This window comes from Ornithodoros turicata, chromosome 7, assembly GCF_037126465.1.
Source record: "Ornithodoros turicata isolate Travis chromosome 7, ASM3712646v1, whole genome shotgun sequence".
NCBI classification, from domain to species: domain Eukaryota; kingdom Metazoa; phylum Arthropoda; class Arachnida; order Ixodida; family Argasidae; genus Ornithodoros; species Ornithodoros turicata.
This window is the reverse complement of record NC_088207.1, coordinates 20,012,989-20,039,819: the sequence shown is the minus strand read 5'-3', so window position 1 is coordinate 20,039,819 and position 26,831 is coordinate 20,012,989. Positions and strand designations below refer to the sequence as shown.

At 44.8% G+C, this 26,831-nt stretch overlaps 1 protein-coding gene across 3 annotated transcripts in view; it reads right to left on the bottom strand.

The window, feature by feature from the left end:
• Nucleotides 1-26,831, bottom strand: part of LOC135400294 (beta-mannosidase-like) — a 45,049-nt gene that overhangs the window by 5,962 nt on the left and 12,256 nt on the right. For all 3 annotated transcript variants that reach the window (XM_064632096.1, XM_064632099.1, XM_064632097.1), the window contains exons 4-15: nt 20,719-20,867; nt 18,426-18,631; nt 15,101-15,171; nt 7,360-7,550; nt 6,039-6,186; nt 5,785-5,927; nt 5,534-5,710; nt 5,375-5,457; nt 3,133-3,311; nt 2,826-3,008; nt 2,311-2,408; nt 1,882-2,026 (exon numbers count right to left, since the gene is read on the bottom strand). In XM_064632096.1, the coding sequence (XP_064488166.1) occupies nt 1,882-2,026; nt 2,311-2,408; nt 2,826-3,008; nt 3,133-3,311; nt 5,375-5,457; nt 5,534-5,710; nt 5,785-5,927; nt 6,039-6,186; nt 7,360-7,550; nt 15,101-15,171; nt 18,426-18,631; nt 20,719-20,867 (1,773 nt within the window). The remainder of the gene's footprint in view (nt 1-1,881; nt 2,027-2,310; nt 2,409-2,825; nt 3,009-3,132; nt 3,312-5,374; nt 5,458-5,533; nt 5,711-5,784; nt 5,928-6,038; nt 6,187-7,359; nt 7,551-15,100; nt 15,172-18,425; nt 18,632-20,718; nt 20,868-26,831) is intronic.

Genomic DNA, 26,831 nt, shown 5'->3' with positions numbered 1-26,831 from the left:
GCATTGCTGACACAGTTCCCAGCCCCCAAAATTGACAACGTTTCTCTCAAAAGCCTCCGACTGAGGTCGGTCTCCCTGGCCTTGACACTCTTCCCATATGGGAGAACAATTAAAGCAAACTGTGAGATGCTTTGGCAATTCCGACGACTGGTCCTAATTTTTCACCTTCGAAGCGTGCTCCCGGAGCCTGTCATTCAAGCAAGGTTTCGTTTGGCCGATATAGCAAAAACCGCAAGCAAGAGGTATCTGATACACCACATTTGACTGGCATTGTACATAGCTATTTTTATGCGATTTACAAACTTTGTCACGCTTCTGGAAAGGACAAAGAGCATCAAGTCTAAAGCAGTTTTTAAAAACAACCCGGACACCAAACTTTTTTGCTACAGCAAGGATGTTATGTGAGACATTGTGAAAATATGGGATCGCAACACGAATCTCATTATCAGTGACAAGTGGGACACAAGGGGAAATTAATCTACTGAAAACAGACTCAAGAGCGCTAAAAAGCATTGCAATAGAATAGCCTGCGAGCTGCTGACGATCACACTGAAAGTTAAGAAATACACAACTGATGTACACATGACATGACAAGTGCTAGATAGGAGGCCCGTGACAGCACCACGTTTTACATTCTTTGAATGACAACTGCTAGCGGGTAAAAGTGGCTTAGGAGCCAATTTTCCATACGACCAACACAAAGAAGGTGTTAGCAAGAGCCTCACATCAAGGAACTGTAGCACAGCATTGTACAATTAACAAAGCTAATTTTGATAATAGCCGTCTCAAGCAGGGTGACATGTATAAGGTTGCTGGCGATATATATTTGAATGGTACGTATAGCGCACTGATATGGATAACATTGACTTTTAGTACATATCGTACGCTGTCGTCATTGCGTACATCAGCGGCAACGTCGTGGTACTGCGAGTCTGTTTATCGCGTGCGCAGAGCCACCAACGCTATCCTTTACGAACGCAAACGCGATAGCGTACGATGCACTAAAACTCCACGGTAAACCACCGACGTTTAAAGGACGTCCTCAATGATCCCGAATTACTGGTCCCTAAGATATGTCTGGCTGATGTATATAAAGACGTCATTGGAATAATCCTAGCATTGTCTAATCAGGATGTCTAGTCACGCTATCATTGAGACTTGGAAACTATGTCCCGATCAGAAGTAAAATACAGGCATATTTTCGATACCAATTATATTGTTACAACCTTATATGACAAAATTCAACAGCATACAGCAAGAAACTAAAACAGCCAGGCCAGTTTTGAACAGTGCTACAGCTTGGGAGAAAAGTTGACGGAACACGGCACTCGTGTATTTCTTCATCGGTGCGGCCACCGGCTAGCCATCAGGAAGATATCGAATAAGAGACGGATGACCGACTATTCTATCCAACTCTCAGTATGTGTGTCCACACTCCGGTTTGCTGCTAGGGTGCCGCTCCATTGGAGAAATGTGACACCTCGGAATTATTTATCTGAATTTGCAAAGCTGACAGAAGTGCAAAAGCCTATAGCTTCTGTTTCCCTCTGCAGTGGTACGCATGGTGGTTGGGAAAGCCAACAAGCTCTCAGATGTCTTCTGTAATATCTCCTTGAAGAACAGAACACACCAAACTACAAATGTCTACAAACCAAAGCGCTCCCTTCGTAATAATTGGTTTGAGCAAAAGCTGCGCAGTTTTGGACCGGGTCATTTCGTACACATGCTCTTGATATCCCAAAGATTACGGGCACACCACAACGTTTGCGGTGATTTTGTTGCAGAGTCCCACTTTAAGACTACGGCGCTTTTTCGCGGGCAGAGGTACAGATTGCGAAGATTCCATTGCAGAGTTCGAATAATCACACGTGAGTGACTTACCAATAGAAGCCCATGAGGGTGCTTGCCAGATGGAGTTGAGTTGCCAGTACAACACACCCATATTGTGGCCTTCGTCACCGTGTAAGACACTGCGTAGATGTCGGAGGTACTCCACTCCCGTTTTGATGCCTTGTGCTTGCACGATCTGTGGAGGAAATCGCTTTCAACTGCGGCGGTGGAGAAAAACAAAAACGCTGAAACACGAAAATGGCGAAATTGCCGCCAATTTGTCCCGGAGCACTCTCGTCCGTTTGGACACACATTTGGAAGCAATGCTATTATATGCCCGTTTTTGATATCCAGTAAAACGTCGTGCAGCCCGTGTACACTGAATTAGCCCTACCAGTATAGACCTGAAAACAAATATGCCAAAGCTTTCCCTTAAAACAGTTTTTCGAGGAAAACGAAACAAAGAGGAGACTCACCTACCTGGGACAAATACACTACCATGTCGAAATCTTTTGCTGTGTCCCCCGTCCGTGGTAGATTAAATTCCATCTCGATAAAACGCATATTGTTTTCCGTACCTAGGAGCGAGACCTCGATTGATAATGATTCACAATTGAACACCATTCACACACTTTAGGAAGGCGGCTTTTGGACAACTCTCTCGCCAGACACTTGTGAGCGGGAATGGTGGTTGGGGAGGGGGGGGGGGGGGAGGGGGGGACGGTTGTACTCAGTAGTGGCCATACTAGTTACACGTATTTGGAACATGTACACTGGGGCTTTCATTGACGGCTTCGTAAACCCGTGGGGTGCCGAATTTTTGCTCCCGTTTGCAAAGGACGAGATTAGTAAACAGATTGAAAAAAAGAAAAAAGTACCTGCTAAAGAGACGCTCATATCTGCAAGATGTCTGTCAGAACGCTATGACGTAGATAGGGAATAGCGAAAAAAAAACGATGGAATTCAGGGTACCAATAAGATACTGCCCTACATACCGCCTATTTGATGCTGGCGGCTCTCCATGAACGTTGTGAATGGGTACTCCAGGGAGAATTCTGGAGCCACCTTGAGAAAGGTGTCTCGTGATGGGAAAGACTGGATTCCAAATTCAGAGAGAAAGCGGGCTCTGGGGTACATGTTTGAATTCCACGGATCAGCATAGTAGTTGTAGTAGTGAACTGGAAAACAGCAGTCAGTAGAAAATCTTCGAACATACTTCGAGTTTACTTCGGGAAACTATAAATTTAAAACACTCATCCACGTTGTCCGGGTTGTTGAGAGTATATACAGTGCGATACATGCCATCCCCGTAATTGACGCCATTAGGATCTGCCGCAATCCAACCCTCTTTCTCGGTCTGCTTTCCATTCGATGGGCTCGAAGAGAGGAAGGGACGTGTTCGATCTTCCTCCAGGACAATAGGCATAATTGTCTTGATGTACAAACGTATGTAGTCCGTTTTGTGCACCGGCGAAATCGGCCTAAATCCAACAAAGAGCAAAATTGAATTAGAAAACAGTGAAAATACGAGACACGACTTGAGGCAACGCCACCAAGGGGCAGAATGCTCATCTGCTTCCTTCGTCACGTATACATCAGGTCAGGTCATCGTCAGGTTGTCGCTGTGACGGTTGTGACTCGCTGCCAATGCGGCTGATGCCGTCTCGTCTCGATATAGCTACGGCCGGTGAAAGCACCGTCGCGGCTTGCGGACTACGCCCCGTCCTTTAGGCGATCAGGCTTTGATTATTTGAGTGATGCTACTTGAGCTTACAAGTCATTCCTTCTTGCCTTCTGCATTACGGCCGCGTCCCCTTTGTCTTGCATAGAGAAACCCCCGCTCCTCCACACACACACATGGGGACGCCATCCCTTTTCTCTATATATTCTGCGTACCTTGTAGTCTGCCTGTCCTATGTCACGTGCGTTACTTAGGCTAGATCAGCTGCCTTAGGTGAAATTTCTTAGGGCAGTTGAGCTCCATACCTTCACTGTAGCACAACTGACAAAGAAACCCCAAGTTGTCGGGTGCCGGCTCGCAGTGTTTCTGCAATTTCATACCTGTAACGCTAGCTCTACATAAGGAGGATCACATTAACAATGGCTAATGTAGAAACGCGTTGATGACAACGTGAGTGGGCCTGGTCGACGCAGGATACGATTTGTTTCGGACCGCGATGAAGTAATTGCACGTCGATCTGATATATTACACTTTGCCATGCTGTACTCCATGCTCCGTTAAAACTTGTATAGGTAAGCGAACGAGGGATACGTGCGGCAGGTAAGATTATATATATATATATACAGGGTGTCTTTCTTTAGGCGATACAGATTTTCCACCAAAAAAACTATAAGGGCTATAGACACGCTGTTTTTTCACTTCTGTCGTCTCTGGGCCGGCGGACGTTCTTGGCCATATGTTGCTCAACCATCACATGACTAATTACATGAAAATCGATAATTAACTTTTTAATTATAAAATCTACAGAGCTGTCCCAGTGAGAACATCTGTTCCTTTCGGTGACCTGATATCGTAGCCGTTTTCAGAACAAAATCAGTTTGGTAGGATCGTAAAATTCGAAGGAATGCAATTACTTTTATTTTTTTCATTTTGGCATCTTCGCAGACGCGTCTTTCCTTCACCCCCAATGTCAGATGGTGAAGGAGCCTCATGCGTCGAAGATGAGCTTTAACTTGCGGAAACAAAACAAAAGCACACGTATCGGGCGACGCTATCGGAACTGCGCTTATCTTGGGTTGCATTTTCTGTTAGTCTCTTTCCAGGACGCAAGAGGCGACAGTGTGCTCTTTCGCCCTCTCACACTGGGGGTGAAGGAAAGACGGGTCTCCAACGATGCGCAATTAACAAAATGAAGAAAAAAATGGTGTTCGTTCATTTTTTTTTTTTTTTTTTTTGCGGGCGATCTACCGAACGGATTTTTGTTCTGAAAACGGCTACGATATCAGGTCACCGAAAGGAACAGATGTTCTCATTGGGACAACTTTGTAGTTTTTATAATTAAAAAGTTAACGATTTTTAAGTAATTAGTCATTTGACGGTTGAGCAACATGTGGCCAAGAACGTCCGCCTAGGCCAGAGATGATAGAAGTGAAAACAGCATGTCTACCCAAGCAGCAAAATGTACTGAAAGTCGAGTGCAATAGGGGTGGACGGGTACGTGGAAGGCCTTGAACAGACTCGTGAAACTAAAGAACATTGATAAGACACATACCGTCCACCCCTATTGCACTCAACTTTCAGTACATTGTGCTGCTTGGGTATAGCCCTTATAGTTTTTTTTGGTGAAAAATCTGTATCGCCTAAAAAACGAATGTATCCATTATGTTTTTAATGGCACAAATGCGGCAAAGGCCAAAGAGCGCCAGAATAAATGTATAAAAGGCCAGAGGAAACGAACCGCGCATATATGCGATACATACAGGTCAGGTTTCTCAAAGGACATCCTACGAGTTTGGTCTTTCTCCACGTCCCCTTACAAACGTAAACAGAAATGAAGGTAGTTGAAAACAATCTAGTACACACCACCAAGAACTTGCAATAGCCTGTTCATTTTCGTTGTTTCCACCCCAGACGCACACTGATGGGTGGTGCTGCAGCCTTCGCACCTATTAAAATATGCTGTGTATGAAGCGCTGCGCTCGGCAGCATTGGAAATGTTCACTGCAAAGGGACCTCTACTACCTGTTGCCGAACTTCCGTTTTGACAGTCTCCAGGAAGTCGGAGTTGGTTGGATATAGGGCCACTGCAAACATGAAGTCCTGCCATATTAGAAGCCCAAGTTCGTCGGCGGTCTGGTAGAAGTAGTCCGACTCATAAATTCCTCCTCCCCAAATGCGGAGCATGTTCATGTTTGCAAACTAAGAAGAAATAGACGAAGGGGTGATTGTGCATGCGTTCAGTTGCCAGATATGTGTACACCAAAATGTCGTACCTTAGCGGACTGCAATAGATACGTCAGATATTCTTTAGTTACGCGCTCGGGGAGTATGTCAGCCGGAATCCAGTTACTTCCTTTCGCGTAGATTGGAACGTTGTTTACTTTGAAGTAGAACTCAAGGCCCCCGGCGCCATTATCTGGAAAGTTTATTTTGTGAGTTCTGTCAGTTTTTTTGGTAAAAACGATCAGAGACACTTGAACAGAAAAAGGTACGGTCAGAAGTCGCATCCGTTGCTCAACAGACTTACTGACTGGAGTCTGCATGAGCTCCACAGTCCGGAAGCCGATTTTCACCGCTTTCGTGAATTCTTCTCCGTTCGATGCCATGGTGACCTTTAGGGTGTACAGGTTCTGTTCTCCATATCCGTTCGGCCACCATCTTTTTATATCCATACTCTGCGTAAATACCAGCAATGTGACTAGCATCACAACAGCACAACTCTATTTTAAGTGATGGTGACTAGCCAGAGGGAATACTTCAATGAAAGATGAAAGTCACTGAAAAGGTTAGCCAGCTGTAGGAGTCGAACCCACATCTTCTGGATTGCCGGTCCAGGGCTCTACCAATTGAGCTTAGCTAACACGCCTTCTCAGCGACTTCCAGGGTGCGTCATCTGAAGGGACAAACCAGCCACTCTCTCTCATTCATCCTTCTTTCACTCTTACATTTTTGCTCACTCATACACACATTCATACGACGGGATCGACGCAGGCGGCAACTGTTGAACGTGAGAGAACTGATGTTCTGAGGCTGGAACAACATAGAAGGGACAAATACATACAAATCCTCAATTACTTCAAACCAGCGCTCGCGGTAATTTGGTTGATGGGCCTCACAGTGACGACCCGAAGTCCTACGTTTCCCGGAAAGGTTAGTGGCGCTTAGCTAGCGTCACAAGCTAAATTATAAGAACGTCGTGAAACAGTAGAAAATTGAGATCGTTACAAAGGGGCGATTGGTCGACATGGTTTAAATTGCTTAAATATTCAGGCAGGGCTCAGATGAAACTGAGACGCACCAGAAAGTTCATAACTTAATTGAGATCGGGGTGGAATTACTGCAAGCGAATTCAATGAGAAAATCTACTTCTTCGTTGCTGGCCCTGAAACTAACGTAATCTGATGTGCACGAGAAGCGATCATAGTGCCGATTTCTAAGGGCTCCACAAAGCTTGCACCTCTTACGATATTGGCCTCAAAAGAAAACTGAAATAAGCGTCACAAAGCGCAAGAGAGAGTAACCAAGTCTTTCCGCTTTGGAATTAGTGCATTATATTCGTAGCACGATCTTCACGCAAGAGCAACTGGCTCAACTCGGAACAGTCACTCCTGTTTATACATTCAAATACGAATTATGCGAATCAACTTTCTGTAGTTAGGATCGGAATGGTATTCCTTTTGATATTGTTGTTGTTGTTATCTCTTCTCGACAGAGAACCGAGGGTGACAATTGAGGGGGCGGTGTTTCCCTTGCTGTGTGTGGTAGCCGCGTTAAACTACGAAATATTTCATGGATACGAATACTACATGTGTCGAAGCAGAAACAGACACACTAGAGAGGAATCTCACTTGAGGCACTGTGTAAGAAAGCTTTACGGATGCTGCTCCGTGTTGATCTGGACGAATGGTCACGGCGCTATTTCCCAAGGTTTTGTCGTTCAATAGTACTCGAACACGACTGGGAAACTGCTTCACTTGCTTGGTGGTCGTTGTCTCCACAAAAGCTGTCACACTAAGAATCCACTGCGACGTCTGTTGTGCTGCGAAGTGAAGCGGATAAGATGTAACCATGAATGTCGTCAGTCTTATGCAGTTGCCTGGATGTGTGACTGTGTTTTTTTTTTTTTTCGCAGGCTGAGAAAATCAGAAAACGAACAGTTGCCTTCGCGTCGCATCCTGAGCACAGTATACAGGTCGTGAATTCGAAGGCAGATATGGAGGGTGATAGCTTTCTTCGACACGTTCGGAGGAAAAAAAAACGATAACGAGCACTGTAAAGAAAGTCGCACTGCCGAATGTACGATGGGGCAAGCCAAAAGCTGATACACTTCTTACGTCACGAACGTCACCCTTTTGTCAGTATACAGCTCTCTTTTGATGCGTACATGACAGACGTCATGGCCCGTAAGGCGCTTGGATTGGGTGGCGAGGAAATATTGACGGCGAAAAGCATTAATAGACGCGAAGCGTTCCAGTGCCCGTCAGACGCTATAGTGATCATTTAAAACTGGGGAAACATTTAAAATTGTACAAAATTACTTCAAATCCTAATTATTGTACCTAGACTTTATTGTCTCGGACTTTCCTCGGTATAGCTCAGTGGTGTACATATATGCTCGTCAACGTATCCATTCACGTTTTGTCACTTTCATTTCCCCACGCTTTTGTAGCATATGTTTGCTTTCTCATATGCTTGTCGTGCTCCTGTTACGGACGTTACTACCCCATTCCCCTCTCCTCTGTAGATGGACCGCGACTACGTCCTTCTGTCGCCAACCCGTCAGACATTACACGAGACCTGTCGCGAAAGCGTGTTTCGCGCGGGAATGGGAACTACAAATGAACCCGAACCGAAAACCGGAAAAACCGTCGTCTGACGAACCCGAACCGAAACCGAACAACGTTTTTGCTTGCCCTGAACCGAACCGGAACCGAACTGAAAAAAATTCATATGGTCACCGGTTCGCGAATCAGAGGTGAAACAATTGTACTACTTTTTGTATGAAAAAAAAAAATTCATTTATTTTTTGTACGATGACAGATGCGAGTAAAAGTTCGTGACTGTAGCGCCAGTTTCTTTACTGCGGCAAAATAGGGCGCTAGCACTTCGCTTTTCGTTTTCAGCGGGCGACTACGAGAGTACAATGCAGTAAAATATCGCGTAACTAATAAATGCGTTTATTACTTGTCTTGTGTTTTCACGTGCTTTCCTGAAAGGTTTTCCACCTGAAACTGTTATCTCACACATTTCTCTTACAACCGTCCACGGCGAGCGTAAGCTCGCTTTCATGTAGCAAAATTACTGCCCACGGATCGTTTAAACCGGAACCGGAATCGTTTAAACCGGAAACCGAAAAACGTAACGCTTCCAGTCCCTGTAAATGTCCCTACCGCTGACCGATTTTTTTTGTCTGTGTGTGCGCCGGGGGAGGTGTTCTTCCTGAGCCGAACCCGAACCGAACCGATATTCCTGAACCCGAACCAGATCCGAACCGAAAAAAAAAGAATACCTTTCCCATCCCTCATTTCGCCTGCGGTGCAAATTATCCGTGTAAGAAGCGTCACTTATGGCAAATTCGGGCGATCATTTGAACTCCATGAATTTGGGCGAATTTGCTAGCTCGCGCTTTTTACGCCCGGTCTAGAAACAACCGAGCAGCGGGTTACCCACACTCTTAAAAATGAACTTCACCGCATAGCACGCTCCTAGCCAACCATAATCTCGAATGATACCGTTATCTGCCCTGATTTGTTGAAAACGGGAGGCGTATGCCTTTTTTGTGACACTTTTGCAGTTCATAATTGTCACAAAAAAGGCATAACGCCTCCTGTTTTCAACAAATCAGGTCAGATAGCGATATCATTCGAGATTATGGTTGGCTAGCATCGTGCTATGCGCTGAAGTTCATTTCTAAGAGTGCAAATATATCCCGCGTCGTTCCATCGCACTGCAAGGGTGGGGAGGGCCCGCATTGGCTGGCATGTCGATGTTCACGGAGGCTAGCAGTCGACGAAACGCGAAGACGATCGACCACGTCGCCCCTAGCCCTGCGTCATCCAAGCTACGAGAAACCGCCACATTCCTGGCACTCATGTTCGCGTGGCAACGGTCACGTGATCTAGCGCGGGCCGCTGGGCCGTGTTGTCATGAAATGACCACTCGAATTTGCTATGAGTAGAGCGAATTTCTGTCCGAACACAGCCACTCCTCCACGACGCTGATCGACCACGTTTTGAGAAAGTGGCGAAGCAGTTCATACAGAGAAGCCTCACGGGGTTAAACCGCAGTTCACCTATACTCTTAAAAATGAACTTCACCGCATAGCACGCTCCTAGCCAACCATCATCCCGAATGACAACGTTCTCGCCCCTGATTTGCTGAAAACGGGAGGAGGAGCCTATTTTGTGCCATTATGCCCGGCACAAAATAGGCTCCTCCTCCCGTTTTCAACAAATCAGGGGCGAGAACGTTGTCATTCGGAATGATGGTTGGCTAGGAGCGTGCTATGTGGTGAAGTTCATTTTTAAGAGTGTAGGGCTTGCTGCAACAACACTGAAAACAGAACAAACACGGCCGGGTAAAAATGTGTTCCACGCACGAAGGAATTGAATTGATATTGGCCAAACATGTGCTGTTTGTACTGTTTCTCCGTCATGTCCATTTTAATGGGAAGTCACTGGAATAATCATGTTCAGTATAAAAGGACATTGGCTTTAGTAGTACTAGGTCTGGCAGAAGCAAAAGCGGGATGAGTTCCGGGCGCGCCTGGGCCGACTTCACCGCGTATTTTTTCCCGCGCGGCGCGTGTGCGGAGGTTTGTCCGCGCGCTTACCGGCTGGGGGAGGGCTGCGCGTGCGCTTATCGTAGCATAGTTTTCAGCATGGGACGACTTCTTTCCCTATTTTTCCACCTGGGCCGACTTCCCTCAGAAATTTTTTTTCGGTGCAACAGTTGTGCAGTGGGCAGTTTACATGCCAGTACGGACATGCAAAGGATAGCCATACACAAAAGTACAAGTAGAAAATACATTTATTAAAGGCGATACTGCCAGAAATTATTCTGTGACTCTGTGTGGAGGAGAAAAACCCAGCCAAAAATCCTGAAGCAGAAGAAACACAATACAACACACGTAACAAAGAATATACTTATTACAGGTACAGTACAATAGCATTGAATAGGTATCACACATCAAACACAATATTTGTTTATTAACTGTAATCATACACACAAGTTTTCAGTGAATCAGAATTAAAATTGGAGTAGCACACTTAATTAAAGAAGATACTCTTAATCAATACGGCTACAATCAAAATTACATATTGTATTATTAAAAGTCTGAGACGTGAGAGCCATCATTGCATCACAGGAGCATTACAAGTTCTGATAGTTCTATGTAATTAATTGTGAACAGCAGAGACCCTGGAAACATAGATCCGTGCCGTGAACAATCAACCACATGTTTCTGTGTGGTTCATCTATATAGAATTTTCTGTTGAAAGATATTACAAAAATTTATGTAATTAAATTTGTTTCTCGTTTTCGATTGAGTATTTTTGCTATCATTTAATAATTTGGACTTTCTCTACATATTCAATAAAAATATTGCATCTGTACAAACTTAGCAGAATCCACTTTGAGGACTTCCGTTTCAAGGAAGGATACGAAAAGATAGTGATCCCCGCGAATAATATAGGCATCTATTTGCACAGCACAATAAAATATATCACCTTTGAACTATCTTATCTGACCTGGAGAGCGCCCTGTTTGCTGGAGGAAGGAATATAGCCCCCAACCCTTTGGGTGATAAAGCATGGGAGTTGATTGGTTTTGGTCATATAGATAGAGACATAAAGTCTCCCTGTAGATGGGTAGAAATCCAGCCAACCGGTAGAGTCGTAGGAAAGGAGTTGCCTTAGGACAGAAGCCGCCGATATTTCGAACAGAGACTGTTCTTCTTCTGGGCACCGTCCTCATCATTGACATGGTATTTAAAGGGTTAGGTGTGAAGTGTTTAAAGGTTCATGCGAATTGTGGGTCAACAGCCCGGAGGGAAGAAAGGGTCAGTACGGGCTTCTACGGCCGGAGTGAATGGCCGCTTTGTTAGAGTGTGGAGGGGATTATGTGAACGTAGTGGCCTAGGCTCCAGACCGGTTACAGAAAAATGGGAGGCTCACGAACACTGTTATCATCTTATGTTCCCTGTTATTATCTGTGATTATCTTATTATTATCTTATGTTATTATTATGTTATTATCTGTCATTATCATCTGTTATGTTCTGCATGGCCACTGCTTTCTGCTTTCTTTATTGCATGGCACAACTTTGTATTACAAGTATTAAAAAAAACCTTTGCTCGTACTGGAATTTTCTCCACGTAACCACTAACCTTCTTATCTTTCGCTATGCTTGCCAATTCTTGCCTGTTGTCCCGTTTCGTCCACGTGTTCGTGAACCTCCTATTTTTCTATAACCGGTCTGGAGCCTAGGTCACTATGTTCACATAATCCCCTCCACACTCTAACAAAGCGGCCATTCACTCCGGCCGTAGAAGCCCGTACGGACCCTTTCTTCCCTCCGGGCTGTTGACCCACAATTCGCATGAACCTTTAAACACTTCACACCTAACCCTTTAAATACCATGTCAATGATGAGGACGGTGCCCAGAAGAAGAACAGTCTCTGTTCGACATATCGGCGGCTTCTGTCCTGAGGCAACTCCCGTCCTATAAAGTCTCACTGGTTTGAGCAAAAAGAGTGAAAACCGAGATGAAACAGTGCAGGTTTTATACAGGGTGTCCCAGAAAACGTGTCATTGAATTATAATAAAAAAACTACGCCGCCTAGAATCATGCGGTCAACGTTATATGTTCTTATTAGGTTTTTGCCAGCTCCTAATGTGAATGTCTTGTACTCCAAGTTTAATTATGTAAATATTTGCGAACTGAACTCGGAAATTTGCCAAGTAAAGGTCACTTTTTTACCCCACCAATATGAAAACCGTGCCGAATTCACTAAAATTCATGATAATTCACAGTGATATTCACGAGCCATCCCATCGGAAAAAATAGCCAAATATCATGCTTTTTGGAGCACCGGACCATAGCGCGCGATGACTTTTTGAGCGCAATCGCTCTCAGTGCGACGAAAGGAGGTTCCGAAGCCAGCCCACAGAGTGATAGTAGAAAAAGTAACAGTTCCTAAAATTGGGAGAGGGAAAGCATATCCCAGTGAAAGTCGGACGTGATAAGCCGTGCCTGTTTTATCTCTTTCTGCGATGTCGGGGAGGGCTGGGTTTCCAACCTCCTTTCGTCGGACTGAGAAAGATTGCGCTGAAAAATTCATCGTGCGCTATTCTGTGCGACCTCCGTAGAGCATGATGTTCGGCTATTTTTTCTGATGGGATAGCTCCTGAATATACCTTTCAATTATCATTAATTTGACTAAATTAGACACGCTCTTCACATTGGTGGGGTAAAAAAGTGACCTTTATAGGCAAGTCTCCGAGCTCTTAAAACTTAAGCTTACTCGCTTAAACTTAAGCTCGCAAAAATGTACGTTACACGACATTCACATGAGGAGGGGGCAAAAACCTAGTAAGAACAAATGCCATTGACCGCATGACTCTAGGTGGTGTAGTTTTTTTATTATAATTCAATGACACGTTTTCTGGGACACCCTGTATGTCTATAGTATACAGGGTGTTTCAAAAAACGTGTCATTCGGACTTTATAAAAAAAACGGGGCGACGGAAAAATACGGGGTAAACAGCACTTGTGTGGCAACTGAATTTGCCATCTTGCAAAAATATTTTCATCTGATTTTAATTATTATAATTCAATGACACGTTTTCTGGTACACCCTGTATGTCTTGGATACCTCCATCCAGGTTTGCAGCGTTCGTTAGAATGAAAATTGTATTGCGTTCGATTAGATTAAGTCACTAAGATGATTTTATGATGGTTCAATGATAGATTATTTTCCTCTGTTGTTACGTAGTGCCGCTTAGAGTGTTCCTCTGTTCTTCAGGGTTAAGTCTGTATTGGATTGTAATGCTTCTTGTTTTGATAGATTGTTTCGCTATCGCATGTATCTGTTCTCTACTTGGAGCTGCAGGTTTGGCTCTCTATTAATGCTAGCTGTTGATTATGTTGTTTCTCATTATTTCCTTATGTCTATGCTATTCGCTTAATAGGAAAGTGATTAACTAAAAGTTGTGTAATGTTGGAATAATGAACTTATCTTCCCTATTGTGCTCGGAATGTTCATAACTCCCACAAAACAGGCGTACGCCTCCAGTCTTCAACAAATCAGGGCAGATATTATTAGAGCTGGTTGTTGCCTAGGAGCGTGCTAAGGGGTGAAGTTCATTTGTTTACATATCTATTTGCTGTGTTGATAAAACAAAGTACGGTTTGTAGTGTCTCTTAGAACGAAAATTGTATGGTGTTCGATTAGATTAAGTCACGAGGATGATTTTATGATAGTTAAAATGATAGATTATTCTCTTCTGTTGCTTTGATTAAGAGTATCTGCTTTGATTAAATGTGGTGTTAGAGATTTTATTTCCTCTTGTGTTCATGTCGTTCTTGTCCCATGGTCTTCAAGGGTCTCTGCTATTCACAATTAATTACATACAGCTATCAGAACTTCGCGCTATGCAATGATGATTCTCACGTATAGGAATATTAGACTTTTTATAACAAAACTTGTAATTTTGATTGCAATTGTATTGATTAAGAATGTCTTCTTTGGTTAAATGTACTGTTATATATTTTATTTCTTCTTGTCGTTTGTGTCCCACGGTCTTCCAGGGTCTCTGCTGTTACAATTAATTACATACAACTATCAGAACTTGTAATGTTCCTGTGATGCAACGATGGCTCTCAGGTCTCAGATTTTCAATATTACAATATGTAATTTTGATTCTATCCATATTGATTAAGAGTATCTTCTTTAATTAAATGTGCTACTCCAATTTTAATTCTCATTCACTGAAAACTTGTGGTATGATTACAGTTAATAAAAGGATATTGTGTTTGATCTGTGATACCTATTCACTGCTATTGTATCGTAACTGTAACAAGTATATTCTTTGTTACGTGTGTACGTCTTTTTACGTTTTTTGGCTGGGTTTTTCTCCTCCACACAGAGTCACAGAATAATTTCTGGCAGTATTGCCTTTAATATATCTATTTTCACTTGTACTTTTGTGTATGGCTATCTTTTGCATGTCTATACTTGCATGTAAACCGCCCACTGCACACCTGTTGTACCGGAAAAAAATCTGAGGGAATCGGCCCAGGTGGAAAAATGGCGAAAGAAGTCGCCCCATGGCGAAAAAATACTCTACGATAAGCGCACACGCAGCCCTCCCCCAGCCGGCAAACGCGCGGACAACGCTCCGCACACGCGTTGCGCGGGAAAAAATACGCGGTGAAGTCGACCCAGGCGCGCCCGTAACTCATCCCGCTTTCACTTCTACCATACCTAGTACTACTGGCTTTGAACAGTGCTTGCATTCGTGCAGGCCAGTTGATGTTCAGCAGTAAGAGGTCGCAGCACCGAAAAACTGATGAGACCAAAAACTTACACGACGGTATCGTTACCACGGAGACGTCACGAATGAGGACACCACTGTAGGCTTCAACTGCAATGTGTTTCCTTGCGATGAGGAATAAAACGGAACGGATCATGTAGACAGAATACGTATCACGCGTAAGAAGGCACTAAAACTAAACTAAGAAAACTAAAAATACATGGTGTGCACAGAACCCCCGCAAATTTGTTAACTGAAGCCCATGATACGAGGGCATCCTAAAAAGATCTGGGCACGATCCACTTCCAGAGAAACGAACGCAATCTCGTCATCGTAGACACAAAGGGTGAGACGAAAAACAAAAAAAAATATGATAAACTGTGGGTTCCGTAACGCGAAGCTTTCATTCCTGCTTGGGATATCAGGAGAACATTTCACAGGAATGCAATAGACAACTACAAGAGACGTCACCGTGACGTAATCGTGACTTTGACGTGACTTTGACGTAATCGTGACGTAATCGCGACACAGCGAAACCGAAACAGTGCAGGGCGGAGGACACCACCGTTTCACAAAGCTGTACTCCTTCATGGCGGCCAAAGGTAGCTGCTTTTCTTCTAGTAGTGTCACACACAAGTGACACAAGTGAGTCGCTCTGGTGTCTTCATTCGTATTCCCAGTCCACAGCGAATAGAAAAAATCGGCTCCATCCCAGGAGTTGCACCGTCTCAAAAGTGAGTCTCGTAATCCTGTGCTGAAGGTTTTTTGTCAGTACGACTTAGTTCGCACTTGCTTTATGTAGGGACACCGCGTGCACTTCTAGAGGAACTCGTGCTCCTCAGGATAATGAAGACCGAGGAGCCTGGTAACAATCTCTATAGAAAGGGCTACCAAAAAGATAGGGCTATACCGCAGTAGAATTGAGCGGAGCAAGGCTGTACAACCAATGATAGGTAAGACTACATAAAGATCCTACAATATGAAAAGCTATATTTAAACCTGGTTTCCCAGTGAACATTTGAACTGCAATCCGAAGTGAAACCATTTGCACGCCAAAGTGGTTTTAAGTGGACGAACTGTTTCGGGTTCAGAATGACGTGATTTTAATTGATTGCCATATGCTTTCCAACGCTTCACCCAGTCTCCAGTTGAACTAGATGTGCCGACCACCTGATTCCACTTGGTTTTACCCAGGCTGCATTTGAACTGGATGTGCTTCCAACTGGTTCCACTTGTCTACCAAGATTCCAGTTGAACTGGATGTTCCTACCATCTAGTTCTATAGTACAAAACAAATGTGGTACCTCCTCTTCGTTGGCAAGCGACCATATCCCAGGTCCACTGTAATTTGGACACCTGCCCTAGAGACATGGTAATCCTCATCGGGGTGAACTGAAAACGCTCTGCATTCCGTGCAGGTGCATGCAGCTGCTCAAGTAGTACCTGCAGGTACGCGCACCGGGCGTTGTTGCTATGCGAATGCTAATCTTAATGTACATTTCAAAATATATCAATCGTTTATGGTCTTACCGCAATTCGTCGAAGTTACTTTTACGTAGGCGAATATAAGAGACATTAGCGCAGGGTGCCGAAATCGAACTTTGTGTAGTTTTCACTTGAGTTTGAAACCAAAATCTTCACGGCCTCGTCGTTGACAAGAGGAGCAGACTGAGCGCCATCTGTGTCAGTATGTCTTTTTATGGAGGCCGGAGACGCAGGAGCGGTCCCTTCGACCGTTTTCCCATCGGGAGGAGCTTAGCCGCATTCCCATTGCATTCCGGGTGCTCCTGTCTACCACGTGATCACTCACGTGACCCACGGACAGCACAACTACCAAAGCTCACGACGCGAGCTGTAGCTGTGTGATAGTTCAGATACAGGTCAGATGTCAGTATTATGTTGAAAGCGTGCATGCATATTTATCTTTGTGTGTCCGAAGGTTTACTGATCTCTTAAGACCAGTCACAGTCTGCAGAAAACACGACGAGTGCGCAGGACCAGAAGCATCACGTGTGGCAACGGTGCTATACTGAATGACGTGTTACTGATCTCGGTTTACGAGGTACGTACATAGAGTATCACATAGGATAATTGGGGATAGTACCTATTCGAGTGAATTTCGTGTTCTCTTCCCTAGTGGTCTTTTACTCTTTAAACCGGTGTTAATTTTCATTCGACGGTAACGGGGCAGAAAAAAATGTGTCTCGGATGAGACTTACGGAGAAAAGGTGGGGTGGCGGGACCCTCAGAGCGAGAGTTCGGGGAGATGGGGGTCAGAGCGCGCATGTGAAAACTCAGGGGGCCGCCCCCACCTTCCGACGCCCCTCTCTGCCTTCAACTGACTATTATTGGACAAGTATGGCATGACGTGGCAACTGTGGCTAGCGCAACATTCCTGAGAAAGTTTTCTGTGTTGAAAGTTAAAAACGTTCGTTACGTGACATTTTCGTTGTGCAGAATTTTTTCTACAAATACGACGACTGTGGATGTGCAGATGTACGAATATATACTAATTAATACACCTATATGTGCGGAAATTAAAAGCAGGCTGTTTCATACAGCGCGGTTGAGAATGCGGCAGCGAACTTGACCCACGTTGCGCATACTTCTTAGCCATCTTTTCATTTCCAATCCTTGTCCGCGCTTAACTCTGTGACCACGGTTTTCTTGCTGATTGACTATCTAGGAGGCTGAACCGTAAATGTGGCATACTACTGTCGCCTGTTCTGCCGGCTAAATCTGGGAAAATTGCGCGGAAAGCTGCGTGAGTGGCGTTCATGTTTTCTCCTTTTACAGGACACCGGCTCGCAAAGCAGGAAAGACAACGCAAGTTCTGAATTTTCGGCGATTAGAATGCATGAAACTTCCACTGTACTCGCTTGCCGGAACCCAGAAAGAGATATTGACATCAAAAGAAATATTCTTTATGGTGATAGGAGGATCAGAAGGGCATACTTCGTTGTGCAGACGTCGGATTTCTGTTCTCGCTGGCTCTAGAAGATTTAGTCGAGTCCTAAATAGGGATTTATGACTCTTTGTCGCGTTCTTCCTTGCCGGGTCGAGATCCTCTCAGTGCCCCTTTATACTATGCAGGCCACAGAAGCAGAACACGAAAGCAAAGAGATCGGAAGCAACCAATTCCATGCTTTGAGAACCACGATTCGTACATCACACAATGACTCAATCCAAAATCAAAAGCGACCTCCTGCACTTCTGTTCGTACTTGTCTTCAACTTTTTGTGCGAGTCGTACCTTTCTGACATTAGTCCAGAGCTTACATACTCTTGCCCTGGGTAGCTTCTTGATTGCCGATTTATCTTCTATCGCTCGATAACAATAACAGTAGTGCATACAAGACCGGAACCAATGTATAACTCACCAAATTCCTTGGGAGGGAAAGGATGGCCCCCAATCCCAACTGAAGGCACATTGCATTTTCCTCATGTGGTTGATGTGGCAGTCTGCGTTCTGAACGCTGGGTGGACATTCTGGGTAGACCGTATACTTCTTCGCCTGTAACTGGTGCTGGCGCAAGGCGTAAGTAACGGGCGACTCGCAAGCTACTCGAATCTGATTCCCAGTTTTCTGCATGTTGTGAAAAGAATGTCAAAACAGCCTGTTTACAACATTTAATCGGGAACCGTCGCATTAGCCTATAAGCCACGAAACCAGAGCGAAAATCAAGTGCAGCAGCCGGAGAGGCAAACTTCCCGCTGGAGCCTTTTCATGAATTGTCATTCTTTGACGCAAGAATTTTGTCGGACTCTCTAAGAAAAATCGCGGGGACGAAAAAACTTTCCGTGAACGTATTCACCCGCCACCGGCGACATTGTCGCAAACCTCTGTCATGTTTCGAACCACCATTAAAGGAGCATGGAAGTGACATTTAACATGACTCGAAATCCTGCTTCATTTGTGAAGCTATACCCCCAAGGAGACACCCTGCAAAATATTTTCGACCTGCGGCGTATTGTCACTGCGCAATAAATTGCGAATTCGGGTGGTCATTCTTAGCAATACATCCGAGCGCTCGGAAATTGCTAGGTCGGCAACCGAGCTGGATCACGTGACCGTTGTCACCCGAACATGAAACCTAGAAATCTAGCGGTTTTAGGTACTTGGATCACGCTAGGGGCGTCGCGGTCGCCCGTCTTCGAGTTGTGTCGTTTGCTAAACCACGTGATTTCAGCATGCGGGCCAATGAGGGCACTCGCCACCGTTGCAGTACGGATGTGACGACACCGGATACAGTTGAGCAATCTCCTGCTCGATCGTTTTGAGACCGGGCAAAAAAACGCTACCTTGCAAATTCCGAGCACCCGGAAAGCGCCACGCGAACATGCGAGATTGCTTCATTTTGACCAAGCGAACACGACTACTCGAGATCTGTCAAAAAAAAGTTGCTACGAAATGACCACCCGAATTCGCCAAAAATCTACAACAGACAGTCTAACAAAGGATGTCGCGGCCGATAGACTCTAGCCTCGAGTGACGCAGAAGCTGCCTCTGTGCCCTTTTTCTTTTCTTTTTTCATCTTGGCTCACGCGCCGCTTATACATGTTTCAGCCGTGCCGTTGGACGTCACTGGTCACGTGCAGTAGCCCGTGATACGTCACGCCGTCTTCTGCTTCGGTTCGGCGCTCTCGGATGTGGAGAGGGTTCTTTAAGTGTGTGCGGAACAAAGCCTTGCGCGTGCTCTGTGGATTACCTGCTCTCATTGTTCTTTCGCAGCAGCTCGCAGACGTCGCAGCGAAAAAACTAAAAATATTTTTGGGGCCACTTCCACGCTCCTTTAAACAAAGATATGTACCCTTATATTTCTGAAATCGACCCAAATGCGCTCTGCATATGCTCTACAATAACATGCGCACACAAAATTTGTCCTCACAGAAATCGTCCATAATTCCTGGGTTCACATTAACGAGGCACGACGGCACATCAAAATCATTTAATTATTCAAAAAAAATCACTATGTGTCGACATGTTTTCTTGTTGGGGGGGGGGGGGGGGAGCGTGAATATTTTTTGCTTGGGGTATCGACCAGTAAAACAAGGGTTCCAAATTCGTCAGAAGCGAAATTTAAGAGTTAGAAATTTCATTTTATCTATGAGCCACTCACTGTATAACCCTTGGCCGCTGTCTCAGGGAAGCTCACTCCAAAGACAGCTTTCTAATAGCGCCACCTGCTTACGAAATAATCAGGATGGGGACCTTCGTGAAACACCCGGTGTAACTTTGACGTTCCTTTTACTATTCTGAGGGATGCTCCGCCGCCCACCATACATTGTCGCCATACCACGAGAGATGGCAGCAATGAACAACATTCACGTGCCTGGTGGAGGCCCAATCAGAACACTCTTAGTTTTCGTTGGCGCGTTAGTTAGTGCGTTAGCAGTGGTTGTTAACTAGTCTTTGTCTGCAGCGGACGTGCGTACTGGATTGTAACTGTAACGACGATTCTCCATTAAACTCTTTAAGCCTAATCCGTCGTGCCTTGCTGCCACGTGCCGTGCTATTCACACTAAGGAGATGTGGTCTTTCTTTGAGGAATCTCAACGCAAAAAGCGTAATCCTAAACCATAAAACTTGCCATAAGAATTGTGACCATATATAGTTGATTCGCGACGTAAATTCACGAATGTGATCATTAATGTCAAGAACTCACACATTACCCTGATTTTGCCTTTGAGGTTGAACACGTATCGAACAAACATATTGACTGTGCTTCCCAAAAAGTGGTTGTTGACGAAGACTTTACAAGCTGTGTCGATGCCATGGGCTACTAGGTCCACCCTGGATTTCGGCAGCATTTCAGCAGGAACTGTGTGGATGAAAACAAACGTGTGATAATCAACAAATGTATCTGGTCTGTCGCTTCATATATAGAAATATCGAAATGCAGTTGTAAAAGAGTACGTTCGAGCATTTACTTATTTCCTACAAAATATGCGGGGAGGAGAACGAGACTGAGGCCGGTCGTCCGGCATTCTGGTGACTTTTTTCAGATATCCCGCATAAAGCACTGCACGGGCTTGAATTTCTTACTCTCTCTCTCTCTTACTTTCTCTTCTTGAAAAATCCTACCACTTTTTACCACTCTTTTTCGTTTGAGTCGTCGTCACCAAAGCAAAGCTACGTTGATCCACATGTAGGGAGCCTATTATTAGGACCCTCTGTGCCCAGTGCTCAGCTTGCTTTCAAGACTTAAGAATTCGATACAGTCTTTCACAATCCACTTCGTTCAATCCGGAGCGAAAACCGGAGGACAGCGTGGCAGCAATTGCTGCCCATAGAACGCACAGTTCGAGATAGTTCACACACCGCTGGGCACAATGCAAATCAAATTGACAGCACCAATAAAAATGCAACGTTACGCATTCGAGTCGGCCAATCAGGGGCCTTCCTACTTGTCTCGCTTTGCAGGGTGCGCGGGCTGCCATCGATTTAACTGGTTTTCCGTCTGACGCCCAGTTATTTGTAGTCCGAGATAACAAAGCAAACTTTGGTTCAAAAACGTTTTTCATACATCGTATCGATTCAAAGGTCAATGTACCCCAAGCCCACTAGGTATCGCTTCCAATCCCATGCCCCCCATGTGTTCGGTCTTGGACGACGGAAAACGTGACAGCCCTATAGCAATGCCTGCTCTAGTGTCCTACCTAACAGTGACACATGCAGCGGACTCAGTGGACCGGACTGAGCTAAGACATGGGAGTAAAAATATCATGAGCAGTCAACTTTTGTTTCATACTATGCTAGCTGTGATTTGACACCCGTTCAGTGGTGAACTCACCAAATGTAACCCTCTGTTAGACCGTGCTCTAATTATCAACTCCATTAGCAGCTATACGACATCAATATTGAGCAGAGAATTTCAGACCATAGGCTGATAGCCCTCACTTGCGAAGTTCATGCTCCTGAAAAATAAATTCCACAGTCGAAGGTAGCAGTTCTTAAATTTGGAAATGCTGAGAATGTATCCGTAATTCATGTTATTGAGGAAAGGATCGCTGGCTTTTCGATGCAACGATGTAAATGTTTCGTAGGATGAGTTGGAGGGTACTGTATTTTATTGCTTGAGGCAATTTGTACCATTGTCGTGGAAGAGGATGAACCGCAGACTTTCACAGTTGTAGAGGCAAATAAATAGGGCAGAATTAAAGCAAATCCTTCGGTCAATTTCACCAACACCGATAGCTGTCGGCAGAGGTGGAGAGTTTTCACTTTCCCGGAGGGGGGGGGGGCAGGGGGTATGTTTCTTTGAAAAAAAAGGAAGGTAAGCCAGATGGATGTCGGCTTGTTATTCAAAAAAAAAGTGAAAGGGGGAAGACAAAAAAGGCAAAGAAAAGACGAATGCAAAAGAAAACAAAAAGAAGGAAAGAAAAGGAAAAGAAAAATGAAGAACACAAAACTAAAGCTGAAGAATCACACACTCTGGCAGGATCCTATGATGTATGCAGCACTGGTATAGAAATAAGAGGAACGAAGAACAGAAGAAGAAGAAGAAAAAAAAAAAACAGAACGTAAACAGTGAACATGTGCACAACTGAAGGCATCCCGCCTTTGAAAACGGAGTGCAAAAGGAACAAAATGCATTGAATCGTCGGTGTTTGACCCGAAATACGCGCAATATATGAATATGGTCAATGAAATGGAGCAGCGGGAGTTGCACCCAACGAATATGCGTTCCGAAGATCCTACCGTTACACCTCACTGGCAGCTGCTGGTACCTTTTCGACTGCTTCGTTTCATTGATCTGATTACTTGGGCGAAATTCAGGCTGTGTTGTGTCATCCTCTGTGTTTCTTCGCCTCACCTTCGCTCTTTTGACCCGGGGGCGCTGAGCCCCAAAGGTTGGTGTCAGTTTCTTAGCGGGACTTCCCGGGGGAGGCGGCGCCCCCCCTAGTTCATGTTCCGGGGGGGCAATGCCCCCGCGCCCCCCGCAGTCGTCGCCTATGGCTGTCGGGTCCACCTGAGACATTACGTCTGCGGCGATGAAAGAGTCCGCACGTCTGCACATGTGCTGTGCGTGAGTGGATGAATAGTCGCTAAAAGAACACGCATGAACCCTCACTAACTACTTCACCGACCACGAAGTACACCACACTAGTCGCTGTGGATCGCCAACTCTTCAGCGGACACTTCCGCACGTTTCTTCGCGCGTCGCCCACGTAGCAATGATGCCTTGCAGGCCTGCTTTGTGCAGGCGTAGCTCCTCCGCCGAATGCCACTCTCGCCACTGGACGCTGCAACCAGCGGAGCACGAACGACCTCACGGCGTCGTTGTTTCACTGCGACACTGGTAGTCCGCCCGTGTACCTTTGCTGCCTGACCAACAATCTCGGCCTCGTCGGCCCGTTGAACCCTACATTACACGGGTCGCCTACGTCCATGGCGACGGCGGTATCACTGCGATGACTTCGGATAGACGTCGGTTTCCGTACTTTTCCTCGCGTCCTGCCCGTCATACAAATTAACGAGGTAGAAATTCAGGATTGTTGGTACCTGCACTTTTCGCTGTAAAATTGTCTGACGCAAGATCAAAATTATTTTCTGTCACCTTGCGAAACTTTATGAAAGAATCACCAAATAAATTTTGGAAATTCCTTTCGCCAACTAAGGGCCTAGACAAAATCACGATAAACAGTGAACTGGTGTCCGACCCGAAGGTCATTGCTTGCCAGTTCAATTCCTACTTCCATACAGTCTTCCTGGTCGTATGATTCTCAGTCCCGTTTGGTGGCGGAGTCATCAATGTCTGACGTTTCAATGTCAGAGGAGGGAATTTTCCAAATATTGTTAGATCTTGAAGAAAAGAAATCAGCTGGGCCTGACATCGTTCCGAACGCGTTTTCAAGAAAACATGCGCATTGGGTCTCGGAGTATATTAGCACTAAATCTTTCGCTGTTCCTTTGATTCTGCAACTTTGCCCAACGGTTTGTTTGTGTGCAAGGATGGTCCCCATTCATAAAGCAGGACACAGAACGCTTGTACAGAACTGTATTCCGATTCATGTACCAGCACATGTTGCAAGTTATTCGAACATAGTCTATAGAAGCACATAATTTCGTATCTGGAAACTAACGGCCTGCTCACGGAACTTGTTGTCACAATCCACGACTTCGCTGCTGCGATCGATCACAAAAGACAAGCAGATGCCATTTTCTTACATCTGGCAAATGCACTCGATACCGTCCCTCACTCAAAACTTACTCGGAAACTTAAAACAATATGGTTACCTATCAAGATTACGAACTGTGTGTCTGCCTGCTGGAGAAAGCGCTGTCAATACGTTGATATAATAAATCCGGTGAATTGAATGTGCTATCAGACTCGATTTCATCCCCCAATGACTCATTGCTTTTAAATGGCAACCTTGTAAGGATAGCAGACTGGTGCGACATGTGGAGAATGAAGATGAACTATAACAAGACAGTGTTCATGACTAAGAAATAACAGGCAGGTCATAGAGTCCACTTATCACATTAACAATATGATGGTTCGAAATGTTAACAGGGTTAAATATCTGGGACTAACCATAACGTCAAATTTAAGTTGGAATAACAACATTGAGAACATCTGCAGTTCTGCATTTAGGAAGACTTGTTCACTCAGGAGGTGCATGCCTAAGACGTACGCGCCGAAGGTTAAGATAACGGCCTATATAACATACATAGCCCCATACTAGAGTACGTCGCAGTTGTATGGGATCCGTCCGCGAGAATACACATAGAACGCGTTCAAAGATTATCCGCTAGATTCATTTATTGAAGATACAAATAATCACACTCCGTTTCGGCACTGTTGCAACGGGCACATCTAGAATCATTGCAGGTGAGAAGAAGAATACACAGCCTGATTTTGTAAACCTAATTTGTAATAACCTTCTCGGTATTAATTCCAGGACGTACTTTTTTCCACCTGCCCATCAGTCGGCAAGACTCAACCACAACGCAACAGGTTTCAATATCCTTTGTTTCGCCGACCTATAGAAGAGTGGGAGAGGTTGCTGTCTAACAGCGTGTCCATTGATTCTGTAATAGGATTTGCTAATAACGTTCATACCTTGCTCACACAGACCTCTGTCGTCTATTCTTGCGCCATTACTAGTTGCGTATTGTTGTGTTTTGCTTGTGGTTATTGTAATGGCACCTGCTTGGGCTCGCAGTACTGCTGAATAACAAATAACATCATAGGCAAAATGAAAATGCTTAATACCGTTCAAAGCTGGATTGCTTGTATTATATGTGCCAAATTATTCCTAACATAACGTAAAGAGAAAAAACTCACGCCTTTTCGCAGCCACGTGCGAAGAAGTACGATAGCTGTCTATCGTCCACTTGCAATAAGGGATAGGGGGGGGGGGGATATATTTATTAGAACAAATAAGAAAAAAGGGAGGAAATGTCAGCATAACGGCATGTCGGCCTTTGCTATTCCACAAAAATATAAAAGAAAGAAAGAAAAATAAATAAAGGTAAAATAAAATATAAAGAAAAGAAAGGAAGTGGAGAACATAAGGAGGGGGAGGTGATAAGACAAGATTGGATAGATTAAAAACATTAATAGAGATGCGCGCGATGCTTATGAGGGTGAGATGCGACGGCTATATATTCTCTAGGGCACGCGCACACGTAGACAACTTTCGGGGGTTCTCCGCCTCGTTCCATCGCAGCCGCTTTGCATGCCCTCGCTGCTGGGTCATGTTGTCATCGTGTAGCCGATGCGCCCCTGGTTGCTTGTCCGCTCTATGTGCTATACCGTACACTCTAAATCTTTTCACACCTTTAAAGGTGTAACAACGTGCATGGCGTACGCCTTTTTAGGTGTAATTTTGGCAACATCATAATGGAGCACGGTTTCGCACAAATTTTCTTTACTCGAGTGTTGTCTGTCCTCCAAAAATTCAGTCTTGCAACATCTCAACATTGTTCAGCAGTATTGTAGACACTTGCGCGTGCTCGATTATCGATAGCGATGCATATATGCATTAGCTCGTACCTACGATATCCAAGGCATAAAGAAAGCAAGATTTGCACTGACACTTGATCTTTAGTAATGCTTTCCAAATTTTGTAAAATATGATCCTGGAGATGCAATGTTACGCAACCAGGTTGAATGTGCACAGCGCACACCTTTAAAGGTGTGAAAAAGTTTACAGTGTACGCGTTCTGTAGCAGCTCGGGGAGCCCTGCATTCCCTCTCTGCATATGCCGTACGCATTGATACATAGCATGTGATACATTGACGACGCTTGTTTGCGTCCCGCCGTCTTTTCTTTTTTTTTTTTTTTTCATGTGGTGGTTTTGGTACTGCTGAAGAGGTCGCCGTTGTCAACATGACAGAGGTGGGCAACGTCACGACTAAAGCTCTGTGGTGTTGCCTTTACACTGAAATGCTGAGTGTTTTCTAATACACCCTTTACTTAAGTGTATTCCTAGTAAAACACAGTTATAATAGGCGTTTAAAAACAAAAACACCCTTAATAGGGGAGTATTCCATTGAAAACACCTTTTGTGATGGAATTGTTTGCTGGCAAATATTCCCTCGCAAATAGCTAGTGTAATAGAAGCTTGTGCGGCAGCATGCCGAGACATACAGTTCGACGTTCTTGCTTCTATGGCAAGCACCACCCTGAACACGACAGACTTCCAACCGTGTTCCGTCGTAGAACCTGAACCGGAGCGCAATGCGTCGCAGGCACGACTCGTTACCTTGGTAACAGTGTGGGACCAACGTGAGTGCCGAGGCTTGAAGACACCTCGGGCATCCTCAGTAGCCTAT